Genomic DNA, 27,974 nt, shown 5'->3' on the forward strand with positions numbered 1-27,974 from the left:
CCTCATAATCTTGTAGACCTCTATCAGGTCACCCCTCAACCTCTGTCGTTCTCATGACAACAGTCAGTCTATTCAGCCTCTCCGCATAGCTAGCACCCTCCATACCAGGCAACATCCTGGTAACCCTCCTCTGCACCCTCTCCAAAGCCTCCACATCCTTCTGGTAGTGTAGCGACCAGAATTGTGAGAAATATTCCAAATGCAGTCTTACCAACAGGGAGGACATTTTTCCATTACCCTGATTAGAATTCCTCCCTTTTCAAATACCACCCAGAACAAGATAACTTGTCATCCATCACATTATTGTTTATGCGGTTATGCACCAGTCTCCACGTTTACTCACATGACATCAAGCACTACACTGCAGTGTAATTCACTGTATGTGAAGCACTTTGGGATGTTTGAGAGTTACAGGTAGGTCCTAGCTAAATGCAAGCTCTTTCTTTGTCCTTACCAGCCAATGAAGTGTGGTGGTGAGATAACCCTTTGCAAGGCAGGTGCTGTCAAGTAACATAAGCAAAGCTAGGTCAACTGATCTGAGGAAAACAGGAACAGGAAAAGGCCCACAGGCTAATCAGCCATTCAATCAGATCTAAGCTGATCTGTGGCTCAACTCCAATTAACTGCCCTCGCTTCAAATCACAATGAAACTCTTTCCGAGCAAAAATATATTATCTGTCTTGAAAATTCTAGTTCGCCCACAGAATCTATAATCTTTTGGGGGGAAAGAGAGTTTCCACTTCCCTTTGGATGAAAAGGTGCATTTGAAAGTTGTGGTGACATCCCTACTCATTCTCGGTTTGTCCAATAGAGGGAATAATTTCTTTCTATTTACCCAATCAAAATCTGCTAATATTATGAGGTGGTCAGATCACCTCGATCTTCTAAAGTCAAGAGAATACAAGCTAAATTTAGACAAATTGCCCTGGTAATTTAACACTCGAAGCTTAAGTGTGTTGTGTTTGTTTTGTGCCACTGGCTGCAATTTGATAGAGCGGGAGTAAGCAGACAAAATCCATTAATAAAGCAATAGCATTTCACAGCTATCCCCATGCCAGTAAGCTCTGCTCTGTGCCATAGCTGTGGCTTCATTGTTCTGGTGATGAATAGATAACAGTAAAATAATGCGTGCTATTTCTGAAGATTCGCACACACTTAACATTCAGAACAGGGACTTCAAACAAGTTTTCATTTTAATACATCATTCAGGATCATCAGCTGACACGGTCCATATCCTAACAGATCCCTGTATTTTTAAAAGTTTTCACAGCTACCTTTTATCTGCTTTATAATCTCTCTCTATTAATAATAGTCTTGTTTTTTGTTTGACTCTTCAGTTGCAAATTGTTCTTTTTCATGTTTCCATGTTCTCTGCATGGGAGATTTGAGAAACACAAAGCAATCCAGCTAATCAGGTCAATCTTTCTCAGCTTCTGGCTCATTTCCAGGGCCTTAGGTCACATCAAAGGCCAGGAAGGTTCTTGGTGGTGACACCTTGTGCCCTGCAGGGCGCGGCTGGGTCCACTGCCGGCTGCTTGTTGGGTTGTTGTGTTCACTGATGTGCAATGCCTCTGTCAAACCTGCCTCTGTGTGGGCCACCTGCACCACATGCACTTTATTGACAACTGTTTTCTGCAGCAGGCAATTGAAGACTTTCTTGAAGCCTTTGCGGAAATGTTTAGAAACCAAGGCATAGACAATGGGGTTGAGGCAGGAGTTGGCATAGGACATGCAGTGTGATAGGAGCCTGAAGACATAGGTGGCCTGGTTGAGTGGGAAGTGGCCAAACCAGAAACACAAGATAACCAGGTGATGGGGCAGCCAGCAGAGGCAGAACAGGACAGCCACGATGATAATCATCTTAGTGACCTTACGCTTGGCTTTCTTTGACTCAGACATGTCTTCAATAGGATCCACGGCAGTCCAGAGATATCTGATGGTCCTGGTATAGGCCAAGCTCAGGATCAACACTGGGATGATGTAACCAAAGATGAAGGTGGAAAGGTCCATAATCTTGCGTCTGTAGTCATCCCAGACTGGGAAGCAGAGCGTCATGTCTCTGTAATGGACCACTTGGTAGTAGCTGAGGTAAGGGCCCGCAAACAGAAGTGACATTCCCCAGATGATGCAGATGGCAGTCAGAGCATTTCGAGGAGTCCGTAGCTCCCGAGAGCGCAGTGGGTAGCGAATCGCCAAATACCTGCAAGATAGGAGGTCAGAAACCATGGGTTTAATCAAACCAGAATTTCACACAAAAGACTATCGTGACAGATTTAAGGGATTCAATTTGCATTGGTTGCTAACAAAGGGGCCAATAGTGAATTGACAATCAGTTTCCCACTGCAATACAAGACAAATTTCACCCTCTTATAGTGGAAACAGACTGTGACGGAACCAGGGAATTGTGTTAAATATATTCCTGATAGTGCACCATGCACAATATTACAAATTTGGGCATCTGTGCAAAGGGGGATCCCACTTCCACATATTCCAGTTAATTCAGAACTCTGCATTCCAAGGTCTCTACCACCAGTCCTGTACCATTGCCCTTGCCAAACTCCATTGGATTTCATCTGCCCTTGCAAATTGGTTGCCCTGGACTTCAAATACCCCCATCCCCACACTCCACCCTTTCTCAAAGAAGTTCTCAAAGGATGGCATGGCGGCATAGTGGCTAGCACTGTTGTCTCACAGCGCCAGGGACCCAGGTTCAATTCCGGCCTCGGGTGACTGTGTGGAGTTTGTACATTCCCCCTGTGTTAATAAAGAACAAAGAACAATACAGCAAAGGCACAGGCCCTTCGGCCCTCCAAGCCTGCGCCAACCATGGTACCTGCCTAAACTGAAACCGTCTGCACTTACGGAGTCCGTATCCTTCGTAGCGGTCGCAAGGTTCCGGGGCCAAGACTGATCCAGGGTGATAGAGGCGAGCTGCGGAAGATGTTGGGAGGTCCCGGGCTGATCAGCGGTGGCGGAGGTATCAGCAGGCAGCGAACGGCCCGACGAACAGGGGTCCTGAGGCGCGCCAAAATGGCGGCGAAATTGGCGGCACCCACTGCGGGCATCGTCAAAGATGGTGGCGCCCACAGGCCGCACATGGCTTGTGGTAGAAAAGATGGCGGCGCCCACAGGACGAACGCGGCGGGCGGCGTCAAAGATGGCGGTGCCCACGGTCCGCGCGTGGCTTGTGGTGGAGAAGATGGTGGCACCCCTGGATCACACGTGGGGGGTGTAGTAATGCCGGGTCTGGAAAAAGCGCCGACTGACCGGGCCTGGCAAACGGAAACGAAGTGGCCCTTCATCCCGCACCCGTTGCAGGTCACGCTCCGCGCCGGGCAGCGCTGCCTGGGATGTTTGCTCTGGCCACAAAAATAACACTTGGGCCCCCAGAGTTGGCTGGCTGCCACGCGGCGCAGGCTTGCGGTGTACTCGAGTCGGCAGATGGTGGGGCCCACGATGGTGCCGTGCGGTCGGAGGTGTAGGCCCCCAGATTACGGGAGGCCACTTCCAGGGAATTGGCAAGCTGCACAGTCTCTGCAAGATCGAGAGTACCCCCTTCCAATAGCCGCTGGTGAACGTACGTAGACTTAATGCCCGTGATATAAGCATCTCTGATTAGTAGTCCGGTGTGTTGGACTGCCAAAACTACCTGGCAGTCACAGTTCCTATCGAGAATCTGTAGAGCCCGCAAGAAATCATCCAGAGTTTCCCCCGGAAGTTGCCGTCTCGTGGCCAGGAGGTGCCTGGCGTACACTTGATTCACCGACTTAATGTACTGTCCCTTTAGTAGCGTCATCGCTTCTGTGTAGGTGGGCGCATCCCGAATGACGGGAAAAATTGGATGGCTCACCCGTGAGTAGAGGACTTGGAGCTTCTGTGGGTCCGAGAGTTCTTCAGTGGCTGTTCTGAGGTAGCCTTCAAAGCAGGCTAGCCAGTGCTCGAAGGTGGACGTGGTGTTGGCTGCGTGAGGGCTCAGCTGCAGGTGATCAGGCTTGATTAGAAAGTCCATCTTTTAAAATCTTGTGCAATAAATTCATGTACCGTCAATTACCACAAGACGGGAATGGTGAAGCAATCGAGGCTTTATTGCACAAGGTGTTGTGCCTCCTACAGCTGGAACCAGAATAGGAGCAGCGCAGGAGGGCATACACTTTTATACGTCGCCTGCTGGGAGGAGCCATCAGGCTGGGATTTACTGTGGTACCTGTAATACAGTGGCAGTACGGTAATACGTGCAATGTGTTACCAGTGGTGTTTACCACAGGACATTTGCTGTTCATAGTATATATAAATGATTTGTAGGAATTTCCGGGAGCGGGAGAGAGGGAGCTGGAGTAGAGCTTGGGAATCAGGTAGGTGCTTAAACTTACCCCCAGGTTCCAGCGGCCTTCATTTCCTGGAGCGGGAGTGAAGCACGATCAATTACACAAAGATGAGAGTAGGATGTAATCGAGGCTTTATTGCACTGAGATGTGTGGCCTCCTACAGCAGCTGATGAAATGGCTGCTGTACTGGGAGCACACATATTTATACTCCGCCTACTGGGTGGAACGTGCAGGCAGGGATCTACCCCTGTACCTGTAGTACAGGGGCCTTACAGTAAAGCACCTATATCAACATCCTATGTATACAATATATACATCAGTGGTATCTACCACATTCACCCCCTATTTAAAAAAATGAGTCCGGCGGGGGTGGTGGAGAACTATATACAGAAAGTTGTGTTTTGAAAGTACAGATAATATTACAAATTCAGGCGGTCCGGTGCCTTGATCTGTCGCTGAGAACACCGCAGTGCTGGTGGCGACTCCAGCGGTGGCTTGGCCTTCGGTGACTCCGGGAGCGTGTCGAAATCCTCTTCATCCCCAGGTGTGAGTAAGGGGAGGACGGATTGTCCCAGAGCGGGGGCTGCGGTGGGGTGCGCCGGGGGGAGGCAGGGTGGCGCCGGGTCGGAGGGGGGTGTGTGTGTGTGGAACCAGCTGGTGCCAGGTCCCTGAGGGAGACTGTGTCTTGGCAGCCGTCGGGGTACACTACGTAGGCGCACTGCGGGTTGGCGTGAAGTAGCTGCACCCTCTCAACCAACGGGTCCGGCTTGTGGAGTCAAACATGTCTAAGGAGGAGAACGGGTCCTGGGGCTGCCAGCCATGTCGGGAGTGAAACCCCGGAGGTGGACTTCCTGGGGAAGGCAAAGAGACGTTCATGGGGGGTTTCATTCATCGCGGTGCACAGGAGCGACCGAATGGAGTGAAGTGTGTCCGGGAGGACCGCCTGCTAGCGGGAGGCCAGGAGATTTCTGGACCTTAGGGCCTGCTGGACGGCCCTCCAGACCGTCCCATTCTCCCTCTCCACCTGCCCGTTTTCCCTGGGGTTGTAACTGGTCATCCTGCTCGAGGCAATGCCCCTGTTGAGCAGGTACTGGCGCAGCGCATCGCTCATAAATGAGGATCCCCGGTCGCTGTGGACGTAGGCGGGGAAACCGAACAGAGCGAAGATGGTGTTGAGGGCTTTGATGTTGGTGGCAGACGTCGTGTCGGGGCATGGGACGGCAAAAGGGAATTGGGAATATTCATCGATCACACTGAGAAAGTACGTGTTGCGGTCGGTGGAGGGGAGGGGCCCTTTGAAGTCCACGCTGAGGCGTTCAAAGGGGCGGGAGGCCTTCACCAGGTGTGCACGGTCTGGCCAGTAGAAGTGCGGTTTATACTCCGTGCAGACCTGGCAGTCTCTGGTGATAGTCCTGACTTCCTCGATGGAGTAGGGCAGATTGCGGGCCTTGATGAAATGGTACAAACGTGTGACTCCCGGGTGACAGAGATTGTCGTGCAGGTTCCGGAGTCGGTCCACTTGTGCGTTGGCACATGTACCTCGGGACAGGGCATCGGGGGGCTCATTGAGTTTACTGGGGCGATACAAAATCTCGTAGTTGTAGGTGGAGAGCTCGATCCTCCACCTCAAGATTTTATCGTTTTTGATCTTGCCCCGCTGTGTGTTGTTAAACATGAAGGCAACCGACCGTTGGTCAGTGAGGAGAGTGAATCTCCTGCCGGCCAGGTAATGCCTCCAATGCCGCACAGCTACAACGATAGCTTGGGCTCTTTTTCGACGGAGGAGTGCTGAATTTCAGAGGCATGGAGGGTGCGGGCAAAGAATGCCACGGGCCTGCCTGCCTGGTCGAGGGTGGTGGCCAGAGCGACGTCTGGTGCATCAATCTCGACTTGGAAGGGGAGCGTCTCGTCGACCGCGTGCATCGCGGCCTTGGCGATGTCGGCCTTGGTACGGTTGAAGGCCTGGTGAGCCTCGGCCGTCAGAGGGAAAGCAGTGGATTGAATGAGTGGGGGGGCTTTGTCCGCATAGTTTGGGACCCACTGGGCGTAATACGAAAAGAACCCCAGGCAACGTTTGAGGGTCTTGGGGCAGTGGGGAAGGGGGAGTTCCATGAGGGGGCACATGCGATCGGGGTTGGGCCCCAGAGCTCCGTTCTGGACCACAGAGCCGAGGATGGCTAAGCGGTTCGTGCTGAACACGCACTTCTCCTTGTTATGCGTGAGGTTGAGAAGAGTTGCGGTGTGGGAAAATTTGGCAAAGTTGCCGTCATGATCCTGCTGGTAATGGCCGCAGGTGGTGACATTATCCAGGTACGGGAAAGTGGCCCGCAGCCCGTACCGGTCAACCATTCGGTCCATCTCCCGTTGGAAGACCGAGACCCCGTTGGTGACGCCGAAGGGAACCCTAAGAAAGTGGTAAAGGCGGCCGTCTGCTTCAAACGCAGTGTGTGGGCGGTCCGCCTTACGGTTGGGGAGCTGGTAGTAGGCCGATTTCAGGACTACTGTCGAGAAGACCCGGTACTGTGCAATCTGATTGACTATATCAGAAATGCGTGGGAGGGGGTACGTGTCGAGCTGCGTGTACCGATTGATGGTCTGACTGTAGTCAACGACCATCCTGTTTTTCTTCCCCGTTTTGACCACTACGACGTGGGCTCTCCAGGGGCTGTTGCTGGCCTCGATGATGCCTTCCCGAAGCAGCCGCTGGACTTCAGACCTGTGAAGGTCCTGTCCTGGGCGCTGTACCGTCTGCTCCTGGTGGCGACGGGTTTGCAATTCGGGGTTAGGTTTGCAAAAAGGGAAGGTGAGTCAACCTTAAGGGCCGCGCGGCCGCACACAGGAAGGGGTGGTAGGGGGCCCGCCGAATTTCAGGGTGAGGCTCTGGAGGTTGCACTGGAAGTCCAGGCCGAGTAGCAAGGCAGCGCAGAGGTTGGGGAGGACGTAGAGCCGGAAGCCGCTGAACTCCACGTCCTGGACAGTAAGAGTGGCGATGCAGTACCCCCGGATCGCCACAGAGTGGGACCCGGAGGCCACGGAGATTCTCTGGTTAGCGGGGTGTACCGCAAGGGAGCAGCACCTTACCGTATCGGGGTGAATGAAGCTCTCAATGCTCCCGGAGTCCAGCAGGCAGGAGATCTCGTGCCCGTTGACCTTCACTTTAGTTGAAGCAGTCGCGAGGTTGTGTGGTCGAGACTGGTCAATCGTGACCGAGGCAATGCGCGGCTTGTCGTTGGCGGTTGCAGGCGATGAGCGGCCGGATGAGGTGCCCGACGGGCATGGGTCCTGAGTCGGGCAAGATGGCGGCGCCCACGGGCCGCATGTGTCGTGGGGGAAGCAAGATGGCGGCATCTGTTGGTCCTGGGAGGAACAAGATGGCGGCGCCCACGGGCCGCACGTGTTGCAAGTCAGGCAAGATGGCGCCGCCCACTGGCCGCACATGATCCTAGGAGGGTAAGATGGCGGCGCCCACTGGCTGCACGTGGGGGGTGCCGGGAAAATAGCGGCGATTGAGCGGGCCTGGCACACTGCAGTGAAATGTCCCTTCTTGCCACAGGCCTTGCAGAGGGCGCTCCACGCTGGGCAGCGCTGTCGGGGGTGTTTTGACTGCTCACAGAAGTAGCATTTGGGCCCACGGGTTGGTTGGCTGCCCCACGGCACAGGCGTGGGATTGGCTGAGGGCGGTCGCTGATGGGGTCCACGATGGGGCCGCCGTCTGCGGAGTCCACGATGCACGGGGGGGGGGGGTCACGCGGTTGGGAGAAAAGGCCTGAATGTTGCGTGATGCGACCGTAAGTGAAAGCGCTAGTTTTTTGGTCGCCTCGAGGTCGAGCGTGGCCCCCTCTAAGAGGCGCTGGCGGATGTAGTCAGACCCGATGCCCGGAACAAATGCGTCTCTCATTAGCAAATTCGAGTGTTCCGTGGCCGAAACGGCCTGACAGTCACAGTCTCTAACTAGGGGGAGCAGGGCGCGCCAGAAATCTTCCACCGACTCACTGGGAAGTTGACGCCGTGTGGAGAGGAGGTGCCTGGCGTAGAGTGTGTTAGTCCGCTGAGCGTAGGTTTCCTTCAGTAGCGCCATGGCCTCTGCGTAGGTCGGCGCGTCCTGGACAAGTGGGAAGACGTTGGAGCTCAGCCGTGTGTAAAGGATCTGGAGCTTTTGTGCTTCTGGAATTTCGTCTGGCGCAGACCCGATGTACGCTTCAAAACAGGCTAGCCAATGTTCAAAGTACTTTTTGGCATTGTCTGATTGCGGATGCAGCTGCAGGCGATCCGGCTTGATGCGGAGGTCCATCTTCTGAAAACTTAGTGTAATAAATTGATGCACGATCAATTACACAAAGATGAGAGTAGGATGTAATCGAGGCTTTATTACACTGACATGTGTGGCCTCCTACAGCAGCTGATGAAATGGCTGCTGTACTGGGAGCACACATATTTATACTCCGCCTATGGGGTGGAACCAGCAGGCAGGGATCTACCCCCGTACCTGTAGTACAGGGGCCTTACCGTAAAGCACCTATATCAACATCCGATATATACAATATATACATCAGTGGTGACTACCACAGGGAGAGAGAGAGGGAGCCGGAGTGCAGCTTGAGAATCAGGTAGGTGCTTAAGCTTACCCCCAGGTTCCAGCGGCCTTCATTTCCGGGAGCGGGGGAGAGTGTGGTAGTCACCACTGTTGTATTATATTGTATATACTGCACTGCATATGAGGGTATTACGGTAAGGCCCCTGTACTACAGGTACGGGGGTAGATCCCTGCCTGCTGGCTCCGCCCAGTAGGTGGAGTATAAATGTGTGTGCTCTCCGGACTGCAGCCATTTCGGCAGCAGCTGTAGGAGGCCACAAATCTCTGTGTAATAAAGCCTCGATTACTCTCTACTCTCGTCTCGTCGTCATTGATAGTGCATCAGAGAGGGAGCCGGAGTACAGCTTGGGAATCAGGTAGGTGCTTAAACTTACCCCCAGGTTCCAGCGGCCTTCATTTCCGGGAGCGGGAGAGAGAGAGGGAGCCGGAGTACAGCTTGGGAATCAGGTAGGTGCTTAAACTTACCCCCAGGTTCCAGCGGCCTTCATTTCCGGGAGCGGGAGAGAGAGAGGGAGCCGGAGTGCAGTTTGGGAATCAGGTAGGTGCTTAAGTGTTTTATTTTTACCCGTATTTAAGTTGGGCGGTTGCTAAACCCGAGACACTACACTTGTAGTGTCCCCCACTCTTCCACCTCCTCTAACCTAAGGGGGTGAGTGAATATCAGGTAAGCTCTTTCTTTCTTTTCTTATATCCGCAAGTTATCTAGGAGGGGTGGCAGGGAAGGCAGTGCAGTGTTCCTCCTGCAGAAAGTTTGAGGTGAGGGACGCTGTCAGTGTCCCTGCTGCTATCAGCTGTGGGAAATGCACCCATCTCCAGCTCCTCAGAAACAGCGTTAGGGAACTGGAGCTGGATGAACTTCGGATCATTCAGGAGGCAGAGATGGTCATAGATAGAAGCTTCAGGGGTGTAGTTACTCCGAAGAATGAAGATAGATGGGTGACGGTGAGAGGGGCTGGGAGGAAGCAGTCAGTACAGGGATCCCCTGTGGTCGTTCCCCTCAGTAACAAGTATACCGTTTTGGATACTGTTGAGGGGGACGGCCTACCAGGGGTAAGCCACGGTGACCGGATCTCCAGCACTGAGTCCGTCCCTGTGGCTCAAAGGGGAGGGGAAAGAGCAGGAGAGCCATAGTTGAAAAAAAAATGAAATGAAATGAAAATCGCTTATTGTCACAAGTAAGCTTCAAATGAAGTTACTGTGAAAAGCCCCTAGTCGCTACATTCCGGCACCTGTTCGGGGAGGCTGTTACGGGACTCAATAGTTAGAGGGACAGATAGACGGTTTTGTGGCAACGAAAGAGACTCACGGATGGTATGTTGCCTCCCGGGTGCCAGGACCCGTGACGTCTCGGACCGTGTTTTCAGAATCCTTAAGGGGGAGGGGGAACAGTCACAAGTCGTGGTACACATCGGTACCAACAACATAGGTAAGAGAAGGGACGGGGATTTAAAACAGGAATTTAGGGAGCTAGGGTGGAAGCTGAGAGCCAGGACAGACCATGCTGTCATCTCTGGTTTGTTGCCGGTGCCACGTGCTGGGGAGGTGAGGAACAGGGAGAGAGTGCAGATAAACACGTGGCTGCAGGGATGGTGTAGGAGGGAGGGTTTCAGGTACGTGGATGGATAATTGGAGCACATTCTGGGGAAGGTGGGATCTGTACAGACCTGAACCAGAGGGGCACCAATATCCTGGGAGGGAAATATGCTCCAGCTCTTCGGGGGGGGGGGGGTTTAAACTAATTTGTCAGGGGGGTGGGAAAACCAGCTGTAGTCCAGAAGCCAGTGTTGAGAGTAGTGAGGTACTGAGGAGGGTTTCAAGGTCGCAGGAGTGTACTGGCAGACAGGAAGGTGGGTTGAAGTGTTTCTACTTCAATGCAAGGAGCATCCGGAAGGTAGGTGAACTTGGAGTGTGGATTGGTACTTGGGACTATGATGTTGTGGCCATTACGGAAACATGGTTAGAACAGGGACAGGAATGGTTGTTGGAATTTCCGGGGTATAGATGTTTCAGTAAGAGTAGGGAAGGTGGTAAAAGAGGTGGAGGAGTAGCATTGTTAATCAAGGATAGTTTAACGGCTACAGAAAGGCAGTTCGAGGGGGATCTGCCTACTGAGGTAATATGGGCCGAAGTTAGAAATAGGAAAGGAGCGGTCATGTTGTAGGAGTTTTCTATAGGCCCCCAAATAGTAATAGAGATGTGGAGGAAGAAATTGCAAAACAGATTATGGAAAGGTGTGGAAGTCTCAGGGTAGTTGTCATGGGTGACTTTAACTTTCCATATATTGATTGGAACCTCTATAGGTCAAACAGTTCGGATGGGGCAGTTTTTGTACAGTATGTGCAGGAGAGTTTCCTGACACAATATGTGGATAGGCCGACAAGAGGGGGGGCCACATTGGATTTGGTACTGGGTAATGAACCGGGCCAAGTGTTAGATTTGTTTGTGGGAGAGCACTTTGGAGATAGTGACCACAATTCGGTGTCTTTCACTATTGCAATGTAGAGGGATAGGGCCATACGGAAAGGCAAGGTTTATAATTGGGGGAGAGGTAATTATGATGCGATTAGGCAAAAATTAGGGAGCATAAGATGGGAACAGAAACTGTCAGGGAAAGGCACAAATGAAAAGTGGAGCTTGTTCAAGGAACAAATACTGTGTGTTCTTGATAGGCATGTCCCTGTCAGGCAGGGAGGAAATGGCTGTGTGAGGGAACCATGGTTCACAAAATAGGTTGAATGTCTTGTCAAGAGGAAAAAGGAAGCGTATGTAACGATGAGAAAACAAGGTTCAGCTGGGTCACTTGAGGGTTACAAGGTAGCAAGGAATGAGCTAAAAAAAAGGGCTTAGGAGAGCTAGGAGGGGGCATGAGAAGTCCTTGGCGGGTCGGTTCAAGGAAAACCCCAAGGCTTTTTACTCTTATGTGAGAAATAAAAGAATGACCAGGGTGAGGTTAGGGCCTGTCAAGGACAGGAGTGGGAACTTGTGCATGGAGTCAGAAGAGATAGGAGAGGTGTTGAATGAATACTTTTCTTCAGTGTTCACCAAGGAGAGGGGCCATGTTTTTGAGGATGAGAGTGATACAGGCGGGTAGGCTGGAGGAGGTAGATGTTCTGAGGGAGGATGTATTAGCAGTTTTGAAAAACCTGAGGGTCGACAATTCTCCTGGGCCAGATGGGATATGTCCTAGGATTCTTTGGGAGGCAATGGATGAGATTGCAGAGCCTTTGGCTTTGATCTTTGGGTCCTCACTGTCCACGGGGATAGTGCCAGAGGACTGGAGAGTGGCAAATGTTGTTCCTCTGTTCAAGAAAGGGTATAGGACATACCCTGGTAATTATAGGCCGGTTAGTCTTACTTCGGTGGTCGGGAAGTTAATGGAAAAGGTCCTGAAGGATAGGATTTATGACCATTTGGAAAGACGCAGCTTAATCCAGGATAGTCAACACGGATTTGTGAAGGGTAAGTCTTGCCTCACAAATTTGGTTGAAGTCTTTGGGGAGGTAACTAAGTGTGTAGATGAAGGTAACTAAGTGTGTAGATGAAGATAGAGCTGTTGATGTCGACTGCATGGATTTTAGTAAGGCGTTTGATAAGGTTCCCCATGGTCGTCTCATGAAGAAAGAAGGTGTGGGATAGAGGGAAATTTGGCCAATTGGATAAGTAACTGGCTATCACATAGAAGACAGAGGGTGGTGGTGGCTGGAACATTTTCAGACTGGAGACCAGTTACCAGCGGTGTACCACAGGGATCAGTGCTGGGTTCTCTGCTATTTTTGATTTTTATCAATGACTTGGAGGAGGGGGTTGAAGGGTGGGTCAATAAATTTGCTGATGACACCAAGATTGGTGGAGTAGTGGATGAGGTGGAGGGCTGTTGTAGGCTGCAAAGAGACATTGATAGGATGCAGAGCTGCGCAGAAAAATGGCAGATGGAGGTTAACCCTGAGAAGTGCAAAGGGCAGCACGGTAGCACAAGTGATTAGCACTGTGGCTTCACAGCGCCAGGGTCCCAGGTTCGATTCCCCGCTGGGTCACTGTCTGTGCGGAGTTTGCACGTTCTCCCCGTGTCCGCGTGGGTTTCCTCCGGGTGCTCCGGTTTCCTCCCACAGTCCAAAGACGTGCTGGTTAGGTGGATTGGCTATGCTAAATTACCCGTAGTGTCCATAAGGGTTGGGAGGGGTTATTGGGTTGCGGGGATAAGGTGGAAGTGAGGGATTAATGTGGGTCGGTGCAGACTCGATGGGCCGAATGGCCTCCTTCTGCACTGTATGTTCTATGTAATCTATGTAATCTATGATTCATTTTGGTAGGAAAAATTTGAATGCGGATTACAGGGTCAACGGCAGGGTTCTCAGGAATGTGGAGGAACAAAGAGATCTTGGGGTTCATGTCCACAGATCTCTGAAGGTTGCCACTCAAGTGGATAGAGCTGTGAAGAAGGCCTATAGTGTGTTAGCGTTTATTAACAGGGGGCTTGAGTTTAAGAGCAGTGGGGTTATGCTGCAACTGTACATGACCCTGTTGAGACCACATTTGGAATATTATGTGCAGTTCTGGTCACCTCACTATAGGAAGAATGTGGAAGCATTGGAAAGGGTGCAAAGGAGATTTACAGGAATGCTGCCTGGTTTTAAGGATAGGTCTTATGAGGAAAGATTGTGGGAGCTAGGGCTTTTCTCTTTGGAGCAGAGGAGGATGAGAGGCGACTTAATAGAGGTTTATAAGATGATGAGGGGGATAGATAGAGTGGACGTTCAGAGACTATTTCCTCGGGTGGATGTAGCTGTTACAAGGGGGCATAACTATAAGGTTCAGGGTGGGAGATATAGGAGGGATATCCGAGGTAGGTTCTCAGAGAGTGGTTGGGGTGTGGAATGGACTGCCTACTGTGATAGTGGAGTCGGACACTTTAGGAACTTTCAAGCGGTTATTGGATAGGCACATGGGGCACACCACAATGACAGGGTGTGGGATAGCTTGATCTTGGTTTCGGACAAAGCTCGGCACAACATCGAGGGTCGAAGGGCCTGTTCGGTGCTGTATTGTTCTATGTTCTAGGAAAATGTAACTGGTCTGATTAGTAAGTTTTCAGACGACACAAAGGTTGTTGGAATTGCAGATAGCGATGAGGACTGTCAGAGGATACAGCAGGATTTAGATCGTTTGGAGACTTGGGCGGAGAGATGGCAGATGGAGGTTAATCTGGACAAATGTGAGGTAATGCATTTTGGAAGGTCTAATGCAGGTAGGGAATATACAGTGAATGGTAGAACCCTCAAGAGTATTGACAATCAGAGAGATCTAGATATACAAGTCCACAGGTTACTGAAAGGGGCAACACAGGTGGAGAAGGTAGTCAAGAAGGCATACGGCATGCTTGCCTTCATTGGCCGGGGCATTGAGTATAAGAATTGGCAAGTCATGTTGCAGCTGTATAGAACCTTAGTTAGGCCACACTTGGAGTATAGTGTTCAATTCTGGTCGCCACACTACCAGAACGATGTGGAGGCTTTAGAGAGGGTGCAGAAGAGATTTACCAGGATGTTGCCTGGTATGGAGGGCATTAGCTATGAGGAGCGGTTGAATAAACTCAGTTTGTTCTCACTGGAACGACGGAGGCTGAGGGGCGATCTGATAGAGGTCTACAAAACTATGAGGGGCACAGAGTAGATAGTCAGAGGCTTTTCCCCAGGGTAGAGGGGTCAATTACTAGGGGGCATAGGTTTAAGGTGCGAGGGGCAAGGTTTAGAGGAGATGTACGAGGCAAGTTTTTTACACAGAGTGTAGTGGGTGCCTGGAACTCGCTGCCGGAGGAGGTGGTAGAAGCAGGGATGATAGTGACGTTTGAGGAGCATCTTGACAAATACATGAATAGGATGGGAAGAGAGGGATACGGACCCAGGAAGTATAGAAGATGTTAGTTTAGATGGGGAGCATGGTCAGCGCAGGCTGGGAGGGCTGAAGGGCCTGTTCCTGTGCTGTACTTTTCTTTGTTCTTTGTTCTTTGTTCTACTGCTACCCTCTGTCTTCTGAGCCGAAGCCAGTTCTGTATCCAGCAAGCCAGTTCTGTATCCACTGTGTGGGTTTCCACCGGGTGCTCTGGTTTCCTCCCACAGTCCAAAGATGTGCAGGTTAGGTGGATTGGCCATGCTAAATTGACCCTCGGGGTGGGGCTGCAGGAATAGGGTGGGGAATTGGGCCTAGGTAATGTGGTCTTCTGCAGGATCGGTGCAGACTCGATGGGCCGATGACCTCCTTCTGCACTGTAGGGATTCTATGATTCTAAGTTCTCCAATCATACGTTGCAGTTTACGGCCTCCCATTCTGGATTACCATTTTCCTCCTAATTCTTCTGGCTCTATCACTGGTACTTGAAAACGCACTCAATCTTCCTCGGGCTCCTTGAAATCTTTCCACAAATCACTTTACCTTTTCCTGCTTGGGTGGAACATTTTAGAGAGCCAGGTTGGTGCAGAGTAATTTTCACTTTGGGATATTGGTGAAATCCTGCAACCCATTACAGTCAAAGAGAAGGAGGAATGTGTAACCAGTGGTCAATCTGCACCCACTAAGTTTTTTGCCAACTCAAAAAGTGAAGATTACTGCAGGTTCCAAATTATACGAGTATTGGGGTAAATATAGCAGCGATCTGCAGGCTTATCTGGAATAGTAATCTCCCCCACCCCTTATAAATGCTGAGAAACTATAAGATCTCTCTGCAAATATGTCTCCGGAGTCCCTTAAAATCATCATTCGGGAAATTACCCATCCCAATCAAGGAAAATTCTGATTGATCCCTCCTCCAAGTCCATGAGCTATGGCAGGGTCAACAGCCGAGATCACTGATGGGCCTGGTCCCTGCAAGACTGTCCGAATTGTATCCCCAAGGAATTCCTAGAAATCTGATGACCTTGAAAATCCTCGGGATCTCCTCATGGGAAAACCTCTCAACCTTCCTCCCAGGCTCTGGAAACTCAGTTTGAAAACCATTGGGGATGGGACTGTGAGATTGGAATAGAGATTGACACAGGGATTGATACTGGAACTGAGATTGTGACTGGGATTGACACCAAGACTGAGACATCTGGGATTGACACTGGTATTGGGTGAAGTTCTCCATTTGGGAATTATGAAGTTGTCAATAATTAAATCTTGCAATGAGTCACATATATAATCTAATGCCTAAAATATCCTTGACAAGAGGGAAAAATCCTTTATATCAATGCTTCCACAGGAGAGATTCAAATGATACAGTTGCAAAAAATGGGACAGTCTGTGGATAGAACTGTTATTGAAACCCTGCCATCTTTGCACATTCGGGCTCTCCTGTTTCCTCCCACAAGTAGGTGGATTGGTCACGCTAAATTGGCCCTTAGTGTCCAAAGGGTTGGGTGGGGTTATGGGAATAGAGCAGGGGAGTGGGCCTAGGCAGGGTGCTCTTTCAGAGGGTCAGTGCAGACTCGATGGGCCGAATAAACTCCTTCTGCACTGCAGGGATTTTTTGATTTCTGAAACCACCTAAAGAGGCAAGTGATTCAGAAGGGAAACCGAGACAACTAAACATTGCGTTGGGCTGAATCGTGTCTCGAGCGTCTGATATTTTCCGATGAGATCTGTTGTGCTGAAATCAAGCTGTGCTCAATTGGAAGCAGATACTGCAATGTTTTATTAGTGTCAAAAGGAGAAACTTTCAGGCATCTTCACGATGCATGTTGATGATATGGGGGCTACTGTGGAATTTGAGAAATGTGTTATTAATAAGATTAAAGTGGAATTGAAGATTGGATATCATGGCCATGGGGCTTTCAAATATATTGGTTTAGAGATTAAGCAGGTCTGAAGTTAATAAAAACAGAAAATGCTGGACAATCACAGCAGGCCTGACAGCCTCTGTGGAGAGGGGGCGGAGATAACATTTCGAGCCTGGATGACTCTGCCAAAGCTCTGACAAAGAGTCATCCAGACTCGAAACGTTAGCTCTCTTCTCTCTCCACAGAGGCTGTCAGACCTGCTGAGATTGTTCAGTATTTTCTGTTTTTGTTTCAGATTCCAGCATCCACAGTAATTTGCTTTTATCTAGGTCTGGAGTAACATGGAATCAGCGATCCAATTAAGAAAATGTTAATCGAGCCAGGCCATCACAGAAAGATAATGTCAAGTCTAAAAAAGTTGTGAAGCCTGATTGGTTACACACTCAGACAAAGTCCTGAAAGATGTGCTTGTTAGGTGAATTGGACAATCTGAATTCTCCCTCAGTACACCTGAACTGGCGCCCAAGTGTGACGACTAGGGGATTTTCACAGTAACTTCATTGCAAAACTTTATTTTCTCCCCTTTTTCATACAATGGGTGGGCAGCACGGTAGCATAGTGGGTATCACAGTTGCTTCACAGCTCCAGGGTCCCAGGTTCGATTCCCGGCTGGCTCACTGTCTGTGCGGGGTCTGCACGTTCCCTCCGTGTCTGCGTGGGTTTCCTCCGGGTGCTCCGGTTTCCTCCCATGGTGGATTGGCCATGCTAAACTGCCCTTAGTGTTAAGTGGGGGTTACTGGGTTACGGGGATAGGGTTCAGCAGGGTGCTCTTTGTAAGGGCAGGTGCAGACTCGATGGGCCGAATGGCCTCCTTCTGCACTGTAAATTCTATGATTGCCATGTTAATGAAAGCCTAATTGTGACACTAATAAAGATTATTATTATAAGGCCAATTTTGGAACTAAGTATGACAGTGATGGCACCACAAAGTCGAGGATGTTTTATGGGCAAATAATTAATTTTAAAAAGTAAGTATGGAGAAATGTGTACTCAGGTTTCTATCCTTGGATGATTCAAAGAACATGAAATGAGTTAATTTCAGTGATGCCTCCCATGCTCATTTTCTGTTAACATAAGAACATAAGAACTAGGAGCAGGAGTAGGCCATCTGGTCCCTCGAGCCTGCTCCACCATTCAATGAGATCATGGCTGATCTTTTGTGGACTCAGCTCCACTTTCCGGCCCGAACACCATAACCCTTAATCCCTTTATTCTTCAAAAAACTATCTATCTTTATCTTAAAAACATTTAATGAAGGAGCCTCTACTGCTTCACTGGGCAAGGAATTCCATAGATTCACAACCCTTTGGGTGAAGAAGTTCCTCCTAACCTCAGTCCTAAATCTACTTCCCCTTATTTTGAGGCTATGCCCCCTAGTTCTGCTTTCACCCACCAGTGGAAACAACCTGCCCACATCTATCCTATCTATTCCCTTCATAATTTTATATGTTTCTATAAGATCCCCCCCTCATCCTTCTAAATTCCAACGAGTACAGTCCCAGTTTATTCAACCTCTCCTCGTAATCCAAACCCTTCAGCTCTGGGATTAACCTAGTGAATCTCCTCTGCACACCCTCCAGTGCCAGTATGTCCTATCTCAAGTAGGAAACCAAAACTGAACACAATACTCCAGGTGTGGCCTCACTAACACCTTATACAATTACAGCATAACCTCCCTAGTCTTAAACTCCATCCCTCTAGCAATGAAGGACACAATTCCATTCGCCTTCTTAATCACCTGTTGCACCTGTAAACCAACTTTTTGCGACTCATGCACTAGCACACCCAGGTCTCTCTGCACAGCAGCATGTTTTAATATTTTATCATTTAAATAATAATCCCTTTTGCTATTATTCCGACCAAAATGGATAACCTCACATTTGTCAACATTGTATTCCATCTGCCAGACCCTAGCCCATTCACTTGGCCTATCCAAATCTCTCTGCAGACTTCCAGTATCCTCTGCACTTTCTTGGTGTTCTTGGTGATATTCAAGTGCAACAGGATTGCTAATATGAATTTGTTAACAGATTAGGCCACTATTCACTACAACAGGGAAGATTAAAGGGAGGGTGGGGGGATTCTAAGAGAGACTTCCAAAATTACTAAAAGGTTTTGAGAAAGAAAATGAGGGGTCTTTGCACCGGTCAGCAAATAAAAAAAAAAGGGACGTAGATTCAGAATTATTACAAGAAGGGGTTGGAGTGAATGTGCACTCCTAGGGTACTGTTTGTTCAGAAAGGGAGACAGAATCACCTGTTATCTCAGGGGCACAGTGGGAAGGGGCTGAGTGTAAATGAACATAAGAACATGAGAACTAGGAGCAGGAATAGGCCATCTGGCCCCTTGAGCCTGCTCCGCCATTCAATAAGATCATGGCTGATCTTTTTGTGGACTCAGCTCCACTTACCTACGCGCTTACCATAACCCTTAATTCCTTTACTGTTCAAAGATCGATCTATCCTTGCCTTAATAACAATCAATGAGGTAGACTCAACTGCTCCACTGGGCTGGGAACTCCACAGATTTACAACCCTTTGGGTGAAGAGGGGCGTCATTCTCCGACCCCCTCGCCGGGTTGGAGAATCGCCGGGGGCTGCCGTGAATCCCGCCCCCGCCGGTTGCCGAAGTCTCCGGCACCGGATATTCGGCGGGGGCGGGAATCAGGCCGTGCCGGTTGGCGGGCCCCCCCGCTGGATTCTCCGGCCCGGATGGGCCGAAATCCAACCGATAAATTGCCTGTCCCGCCGGCGTGGATTAAACCACCTTTTGAACGGCGGGACAAGGCGGCGTGGGCGGGCTCCAGGGTCCTGGGGGGGGCGCGGGGCAATCTGACCTCGGGGGGTGCCCCCATGGTGGCCTGGCCTGCGATCGGGGCCCACCAATCCGCGGGCGGGCCTGTGCCGTGGGGGCACTCTTTCCCTTCCGCCTCCGCCACGGTCTCCACCATGGCGGAGGCGGAGGAGACTCCCTCCACTGCGCATGCGTGGGAAACTGTCAGCGGCCGCTGACGCTCCCACGCATGCGCCGCCCGGGGATGTCATTTCCGCCCCAGCTGGCGGGGCAACAAAGGCCGTTTCCGCCAGCTGGCGGGGCGGAAATTCCTCCGGCGTCGGCCTAGCCCCTCAATGTTGGGGCTCGGCCCCCAAAGATGCGGAGCATTCCGCACCTTTGGGGCGGCGCGATGCCCGTCTGATTGGCGCCGTTTTGGGCGGCAGTCGGCGGACATTGCGCCGTTTCGGGAGAATTTCGCCCGAGTTTCCTCCTTAACTCAGTCCTAAATCTGTTGACCCTTATTTTGAGGCTATACCCCCTAGTTCTAGTTTCACCTGCCAGTGGAAACAACCTCTCCACTTCTATCCTATCTATTCCCTTTATAATTTTATATGTTTCTATCAGGTCCCCCCTCATTCTTCTAAATTCCAATGAGTATAGTCTCAGTCTACTCAGTCTCTCCTCATAAGTTAATCATCTCAACTCCGGAATCATCCTAGTAAATCTCCTCTGCACCCTCTCCAGTGTCAATATATTTTTTCTCAAGTAAGGAGACCAAAACTGTACACAGTACTGCAGGTGTGGCTGGAGTTGATCTCATGGGTGGGAGACAGCTACAAAATGGTTAAACATCTCAAATGCAAGAAGATCCAAGCAAATATAGGTCTGTTATAGAGCACCGTCGACAGACAAGTAGGAGGACAATTTATTGAAAAGGGTGTGTGAGCGCAGCAAGATTGCTTTACTGGGACATTTTAATCAACCAAAGATAAACTGAGAAAACCCAAGTGAATTCAGTCAGAGTTAATTAACATATTGCCTGACTGCTCGGTGTGTAAAGAAAGGCAGGAGAAGCAATGTTCATCCTCATGTGGTGTTTGTTAATGACATTGAAAATGGAAAGGAATTAGAAACTGGAGTATCCCAGGAGACTAGAACAGCAAAATCATCCAGTTTTATCACAATCCAAATTCAGACACAGCAAATTCCCAGGAGACTTGTTTGTAACTTTAAAAGGGCTAAGTTCAATGAAGTGAGGGTGCAGATAGTATCACAGAATGGTTACACCAGGAAAAGAGGCCATGGGCAGCACATTGGCACAGTGGCTAGCACTGTCGCCTCACGGCGCCAAAGTCCCAGGTTCGATCCTGGCTCTGGGTCACTGTCCATGTGGAGTTTGCACATTCTCCCTGTGTTTGCGTGGGTTTCGCCCCCACAACCCAAAGATGTGCCGGGTAGGTGAATTGGTCACACTAAATTGCCCCTTAATTGGAAAAAAATGAATTGGGGTCTCTAAATGTATTTTAAAAGAGGAAAAAAAAGGCCATTCGTTATATTGTGTCTGTGCCAGCTCCCTGCCAGACCAACTCACAATTGACTGAAGTTATGATGATTATAGTTACATGGGACCATCATGACTAAGAGACTGTGGCCATGATAAATTGCCCTTAGTTACCAAAAAGGGGTTATTGGGTTACGGGGATAGGGTGGAAGTGAGGGCTTAAGTGGGTTGGTGCAGACACGATGGGCCAAATGGCCTCCTTCTGCACTGTATGTTCTATGTTCATTCAGTACACTCATGGCTCATCTTCTGCCACAGCTCCGCTCTCCCATCTGGTCCCCTTGGATCCCTGAGAGACCAAAAATCTAGATATTTCAGCCTTGAGTATACTCCAGGATGGAGCACCATAACCTCTCTGGTAGAGAATTCCAAACATTCATTACCCTGACAGTGAGGAAATGTCTCCTACTCTCACTCCTAAATGATCGACAACCTCTCATTTCATTGCAGCGTTTACATAAGCCACTTGTGACACTAATAAAGATTATTAGATTATTAGTGTCTAGCTTGTCAAACCCCTTAGGAATCGTGAATGTTTCACTGAGAAAACCTCTCATTCTGCTAAACTCAAGAGAGTATGGGCCCAATTTACTCAGTCTCTCAACCATCTCATCCCAGGAGCCAAGCTAGTGAACCTTTGATGTATTGCCTCCAATGTGTATTCTGCTTTAAATATGGAAACCAAGCCACACTCAACAATCCAGGTGTGGTCTCACTAAAGCCCTACACAATTGGAGCAAGACTTCTTTATCCTTATACTTCAATCCCCGTCCAGTCAAGGCCAACATGTCATTTGCTTTCCGAATTGCTTGTTGGGTTTCTTGTACATGCAAGTCTTTCTGAATATCAACATTTTGAAGATTCATGTATTTTAAAATATATTATGCTTTTCCATTCTTACCCCCAAAGTACTACTTTCACACTTCCCCACATAATACTTCATCTGCCATCTTCTTTTCATCTCACTTCTACATCTCTTTCCAGCTTCTTTGTGTCCTCCTCATGCTTACAGTCCCACCTAGCTTCAACAACACTGCAGTTATGCACAAGTGGAATGAATGCATTTTAAGGAATGTTGCAGAGGGGAGCTGTAAGTGCATACCGGAAACCAGTAACTTCAAACTAAACACAAATGTGATTTCCTCGTGCGCAAATCACAAAAAGCTAGCATGCATGTTCAGCAGGCAATAGAGAAGACAAATGGAATGTTGGCCATTATTTCAAAAGGAATGGACATTAAAAATAGAGAGGTCCTGCTAAAATTGTACAAGGCACTGGTTAGACCACACCTGGAATACTGTGAACAATTTTGATCTCCTTATCTAAGGAAAGATATCATCAGAGGCAGTTCAGAGAAGGTTCACTAGGTTGACCCCAAGTATGGAGGGATCTTCTTATGAGGAAGATTGAGTAGATTGGGCCAGTCCTCAGTGGAGTTTAAAAGAATGAAATGTGACCTTATTGAGACATATAGGATTCTCAGTGGGCTTGACAGGGTAGATGCTGAGAGGTTGCTTCCCCTTGCGGGAGAGTCTAGGAGCAGAGGGCATAATCTCAGAGTAAGGGGTCACCCATTTAAGACAGAGATGAGGAGGAATTTTTTATTTCAAAGGGTAGTAAATTTGTGGAATTTTTACCGCAGAGGGCTGTAGAGGCTGGGTCATTAAGCATGTTCAAGGCTGAGGTGAACAGATTTTTAATCAGTAAGGGAATCAAAGGTTATAAGGATAAGGCTGGAAAATGGAGTTGAGGATTAAATCAGATCAGCCGTGATCTCATTGAATGGCGGAGCAGGTCCGATGGGACGAGTGGCCTACGACTGCTCCTGCATCTTATGGTCTTATGGGCTTGGTATCATTCTGGTAACTCTGTGCTGCAGCCCCTGACAGGTCAAAATATCCGTCTTGAGGTACAGTAACTAAAACTGAATACTGTTATTGCGCAGCAAAATCACAATTATTTAAAAGTAGCTTCAGATCTCAAGATTTCATCACCCAAAATGCACAGGGATTATTCCCCATTGCTGGGACAAAGTAGAGGGAATGTCATCCTGCATTTGGAAATGGGATTTTCCTGACCTAGGTATGTTTGATGCTGGCAGTAGGTGCTTGAAACAGTTGTGTACTCATATTCAGTGCTAACATATATCTTGCTGAACTCAGAATATTGAATTGAAAACAAACTGCACTCAGCTACTGTACTGACTACTTCTGTACAAACCGCAATGAGAGCTCCGCTGCCCATATCCTAACTTGCACCAAATTATGTTTACCCATCACCCCTTTGCTGTGCACAATGCTTCGATTTAAAAATGTATCTCTTATTCTTCAAATTCCCCCACACTCCTCCATATCTCCATAACTTCCTCCAGTTCTACAACCTTTAGAGATCTCTCTACTGCTCCAATTCTGGCCGCAAATGTTTCCCTGATTTACATTGCCACAAAAAAGGTGGATATGTTTCCCGCTGCCTAGGCTACACAGCCTGTTATTCCCACACTAAACATCCTAGGGGTTACCATTGATTAGAAACTGAACTGGACGAGTCATTTTAATACTGTGGCTACCAGGGCAGGTTGAAGGGTAGGAATCCTACGGGGAGTACTCACCTCCTGACCCCCACAAAGCCTGTCCACCATCTACAAGGCACAAGTCAGGAGTGTAAAGGAATACTCTCCATTTGCCTGCATGAGTGCAGCTCCAACAACACTCAAGAAGCTCAACACCATCCAGGACAAAGCAGTCCGCTTGATTGCTCCTCCTCCCACAAATATTCAAACCCTCTACCACCAGCCTTGTGTACCGTCTACAAGGTACACTGCAGTAACTCATCAAGGATCCTCAGACAGGACCTTCCAGATTCACAATCACTACCATCTAGAAGGACAAGAGCAGCAGATACATGGGAACCCAACCACCTCCAAGTACCTCGCCACCCTGACTTGGAGATATATCGCTGCTCCTTCACTGTCGCTGGGGCAACATCCTGGAACTGCTCCCTAACAGCACTGTGCGTGTATCTGCACCTCAAGGACTGCAGTGGTTCAAGAAGGCAGTTCACCACCACATTCTGAAGGACAACTAAGGATGGGCAATAAATGCTGGCCTAACCAGCGACACCCACATCCCGTAAATGAATTAAAAAATAAATTTAAAAAGTAAACCTCTTCATTTCCTCTGTTAAGACATTCCTTAAAACCCGACCCTTTTGTCCAAGCATTTGGGCACCTACCCTAATATCTTTCTATGTGATTTGGTGCCACATTTTGGTTGGTACTGCTTCTGTGAGGCACCTTGGGACATTTAACTACTAAAGGTGCTGCATAAATGGAAGTTTTTGCCAAAACATAACTAGATTATAAGTGCCAGGGCGGCACAGTGGTTAGCTCTGCTGCGACACACCGTCAGGGACCTGGGTTCAATTCCAGCCTCGGATGACTGTGTGGAGTTTGCATGTTCTTCTCGTGTCTGTGTGGCTTTCCTCGGGTACTTCAGTTTCCTCCACAGTCCAAAGATGTGCAGGTTAGGTGGATTGGCCATGTTAAATTGCCCCTTAGTGTCGAGGGATGTGCAGGTTAGGTGGGGTTACAGGGATAGGGCGGGAGGGAAGTGGCACTGGTGGGAAGCTTTTTAAGATGTTCAGTGCAGGCTTGTTGGGCTGAATGGACTCCTTCTGCACTGTGGAGATTCTATACCACATGCACACGATCAGTGGGGTGGCAGTATCAAATCATTGGGGATTTATGGAAAGGAGAAGAACAAATTACATCTAGTTCCTTGTTACAATTACTTGTACTTTATAGGTTTAGATCAGTCTGAATGAGAAAATGGCCTGGGGAGGGGGTACTACATGTCGAAAGGAAAGAATCTGCAAATCTGCCCAGATTACAGAGTTTAAAAAGTGATTGGGAAAGATAGTGATGCGGACAGTGTATGAAGAAACATGTGCCTTGCAGTGTGGGTAGTTATATAAGATGATATATTAATAGTGGTAATTACAGTACAATGAATAAAAAGGAATTACTGTGCTGGTAGAAACAGTTCCGACACCAGTACGAAGGTTTTATATTTCTGTATTTAATTATCAATAAATAAATGACAGTGTACAATGACAGGAAAGAACACATTCAGTGGTAAAACCAGATTCTCACACAACTGGCCCAGTAAAACGGGATTCTCACACAACTGGCCCGGTAAAACCAGATTCTCACACAACAAGCCCGGGTCAACCAGATTCTCACACAACAGGCCCGGGACAACCAGATCCTTGCACAACAACTGGCCCGGTAAAACCAGATTCTCACACAACTGGCCCGGTAAAACCAGATTCTCACACAACTGGCCCGGGACAACCAGATCCTCGCACAACAACTGGCCCGGTAAAACCAGATTCTCACACAACAACTGGCCCGGTAAAACCAGATTCTCACACAACTGGCCCGGTAAAACCAGATTCTCACTCAACAGGCCCGGGACAACCAGATCCTCGCACAACAACTGGCCCGGTAAAACCAGATTCTCAGACAACTGGCCCGGGACAACCAGATCCTCGCACAACAACTGGCCCGGTAAAACCAGATTCTCACACAACAACTGGCCCGGTAAAACCAGATTCTCACACAACTGGCCCGGTAAAACCAGATTCTCACTCAACAGGCCCGGGACAACCAGATCCTCGCACAACAACTGTCCCGGTAAAACCAGATTCTCACACAACTGGCCCGGTAAAACCAGATCCTCACACAACTGGCCCAGTAAAACCAGATTCTCACACAACTGGCCCGGGACAACCAGATTCTCACACAACTGGCCCGGTAAAACCAGATTCTCACACAACTGGCCCTGTAAAACGAGATTCTCACACAACTGGCCCGGTAAAACCAGATTCTGACACAACTGGCCCGGGACAACAAGATTCTCACACTACTGGCCCGGTAAAACCAGATTCTGACACAACTGGCCCGGGACAACCAGATTCTCACACAACTGGCCCTGTAAAACCAGATTCTGACACAACTGGCCCGGGACAACCAGATTCTGACACAACTGGCCCGGTAAAACCAGATTCTCACACAACTGGCCCGGGATAACCAGATTCTCACACAACTGGCCCGGTAAAACCAGATTCTCACACAACTGGCCCGGGGCAACCAGGTCCTCACACAACTGGCCCGGTAAAACCAGATTCTGACACAACTGGCCCGGGACAACCAGGTCCTCACACAACTGGCCCGGTAAGACCAGATTCTCACACAACTGGCCCCGTTAAATCAGATTCTCACACAACTGGCCCGGTAAGACCAGATTCTCACACAACTGGCCCCGTTAAATCAGATTCTCACACAACTGGCCCGGTAAGACCAGATTCTCACACAACTGGCCCGGGACAACCAGATTCTCACGTAACTGGCCCGGTGACACCAGATTCTCACACAACTGGCCTGGATCAACCAGATTCTCACATAACTGGCCCAGGACAACCAGATTCTCACACAACTGGACCCCTAAAACGAGAATCTCACACAACTATCCCAGTAAAACCAGATTCTCACACAACTGGCCCCGTAAAACCAGATTCTCACACAACTGGCCCGGTAAGACCAGATTCTCACACAACTGGCCCCGTACAACCAGATTCTCACACAACTGGCCCGGTAAAGCCAGATTCTCACACAACTGGCCCGGGTGAACCAGATTCTCACACAACTGGCCCGGTAAAACCAGATTCTCACACAACTGGCCCGGGGCAACCAGGTCCTCACACAACTGGCCCGGTAAAACCAGATTCTGACACAACTGGCCCGGGACAACCAGGTCCTCACACAACTTGCCTGGTAAGACCAGATTCTCACACAACTGGCCCCGTTAAATCAGATTCTCACACAACTGGCCCGGTAAGACCAGATTCTCACACAACTGGCCCGGGACAACCAGATTCTGACACAACTGGCCCGGGACAACCAGATTCTCACACAACTGGCCTGGATCAACCAGATTCTCACATAACTGGCCCAGGACAACCAGATTCTCACACAACTGGACCCGTAAAACGAGAATCTCACACAACTATCCCGGTAAAACCAGATTCTCACACAACTGGCCCCGTAAAACCAGATTCTCACACAACTGGCCCGGTAAGACCAGATTCTCACACAACTGGCCCCGTACAACCAGATTCTCACACAACTGGCCCGGTAAAGCCAGATTCTCACACAACTGGCCCGGGTGAACCAGATTCTCACACAACTGGCCAGGTAAAACCAGATTCTCACACAACTGGCCCGGGACAACCAGATTCTCACACAACTGGCCCGGTAAGACCAGATTCTCACACAACTGGCCTCGTAAAACCAGATTCTCACACAACTGGCCACGTAAAACCAGATTCTCACACAACTGGCCCCGTAAAACCAGATTCTCACACAACTGGCCCGGTAAAACCAGATTCTCACACAACTGGCCCCGTAAAACTAGATTCTCACACAACTGGCCTGGTAAAACCAGATTCTCACACAACTGGCCCCGTAAAATCAGATTCTCACACAACTGGCCTGGTAAAACCAGATTCTCACACAACTGGCCCGGGACAACCAGATTCCCACACAACTGGCCCGGGACAACCAGATTCTCACACAACTGGCCCGGTAAAGCCAGATTCTCACACAACTGGCCCGGGTGAACCAGATTCTCACACAACTGGCCAGGTAAAACCAGATTCTCACACAACTGGCCCGGGACAACCAGATTCTCACACAACTGGCCCGGTAAGACCAGATTCTCACACAACTGGCCTCGTAAAACCAGATTCTCACATAACTGGCCACGTAAAACCAGATTCTCACACAACTGGCCCCGTAAAACCAGATTCTCACACAACTGGCCCGGTAAAACCAGATTCTCACACAACTG

General features: G+C 49.4%; 1 protein-coding gene across 1 annotated transcript in view; it reads right to left on the reverse strand.

Moving 5' to 3' along the window:
• Positions 1-631: 631 nt before the first annotated feature.
• The window catches only part of LOC140395350 (galanin receptor 2a-like), a 28,632-nt gene continuing 1,289 nt past the window's right edge, over positions 632-27,974 (reverse strand). Inside the window, exon 2 of the mRNA XM_072482995.1 lies at positions 632-2,200. Coding sequence (XP_072339096.1) covers positions 1,453-2,200 — 748 coding nt within the window. The 3' untranslated portion in view covers positions 632-1,452. The remainder of the gene's footprint in view (positions 2,201-27,974) is intronic.

This window comes from Scyliorhinus torazame, chromosome 18 (genome assembly GCF_047496885.1).
Source record: "Scyliorhinus torazame isolate Kashiwa2021f chromosome 18, sScyTor2.1, whole genome shotgun sequence".
NCBI lineage: Eukaryota > Metazoa > Chordata > Chondrichthyes > Carcharhiniformes > Scyliorhinidae > Scyliorhinus > Scyliorhinus torazame.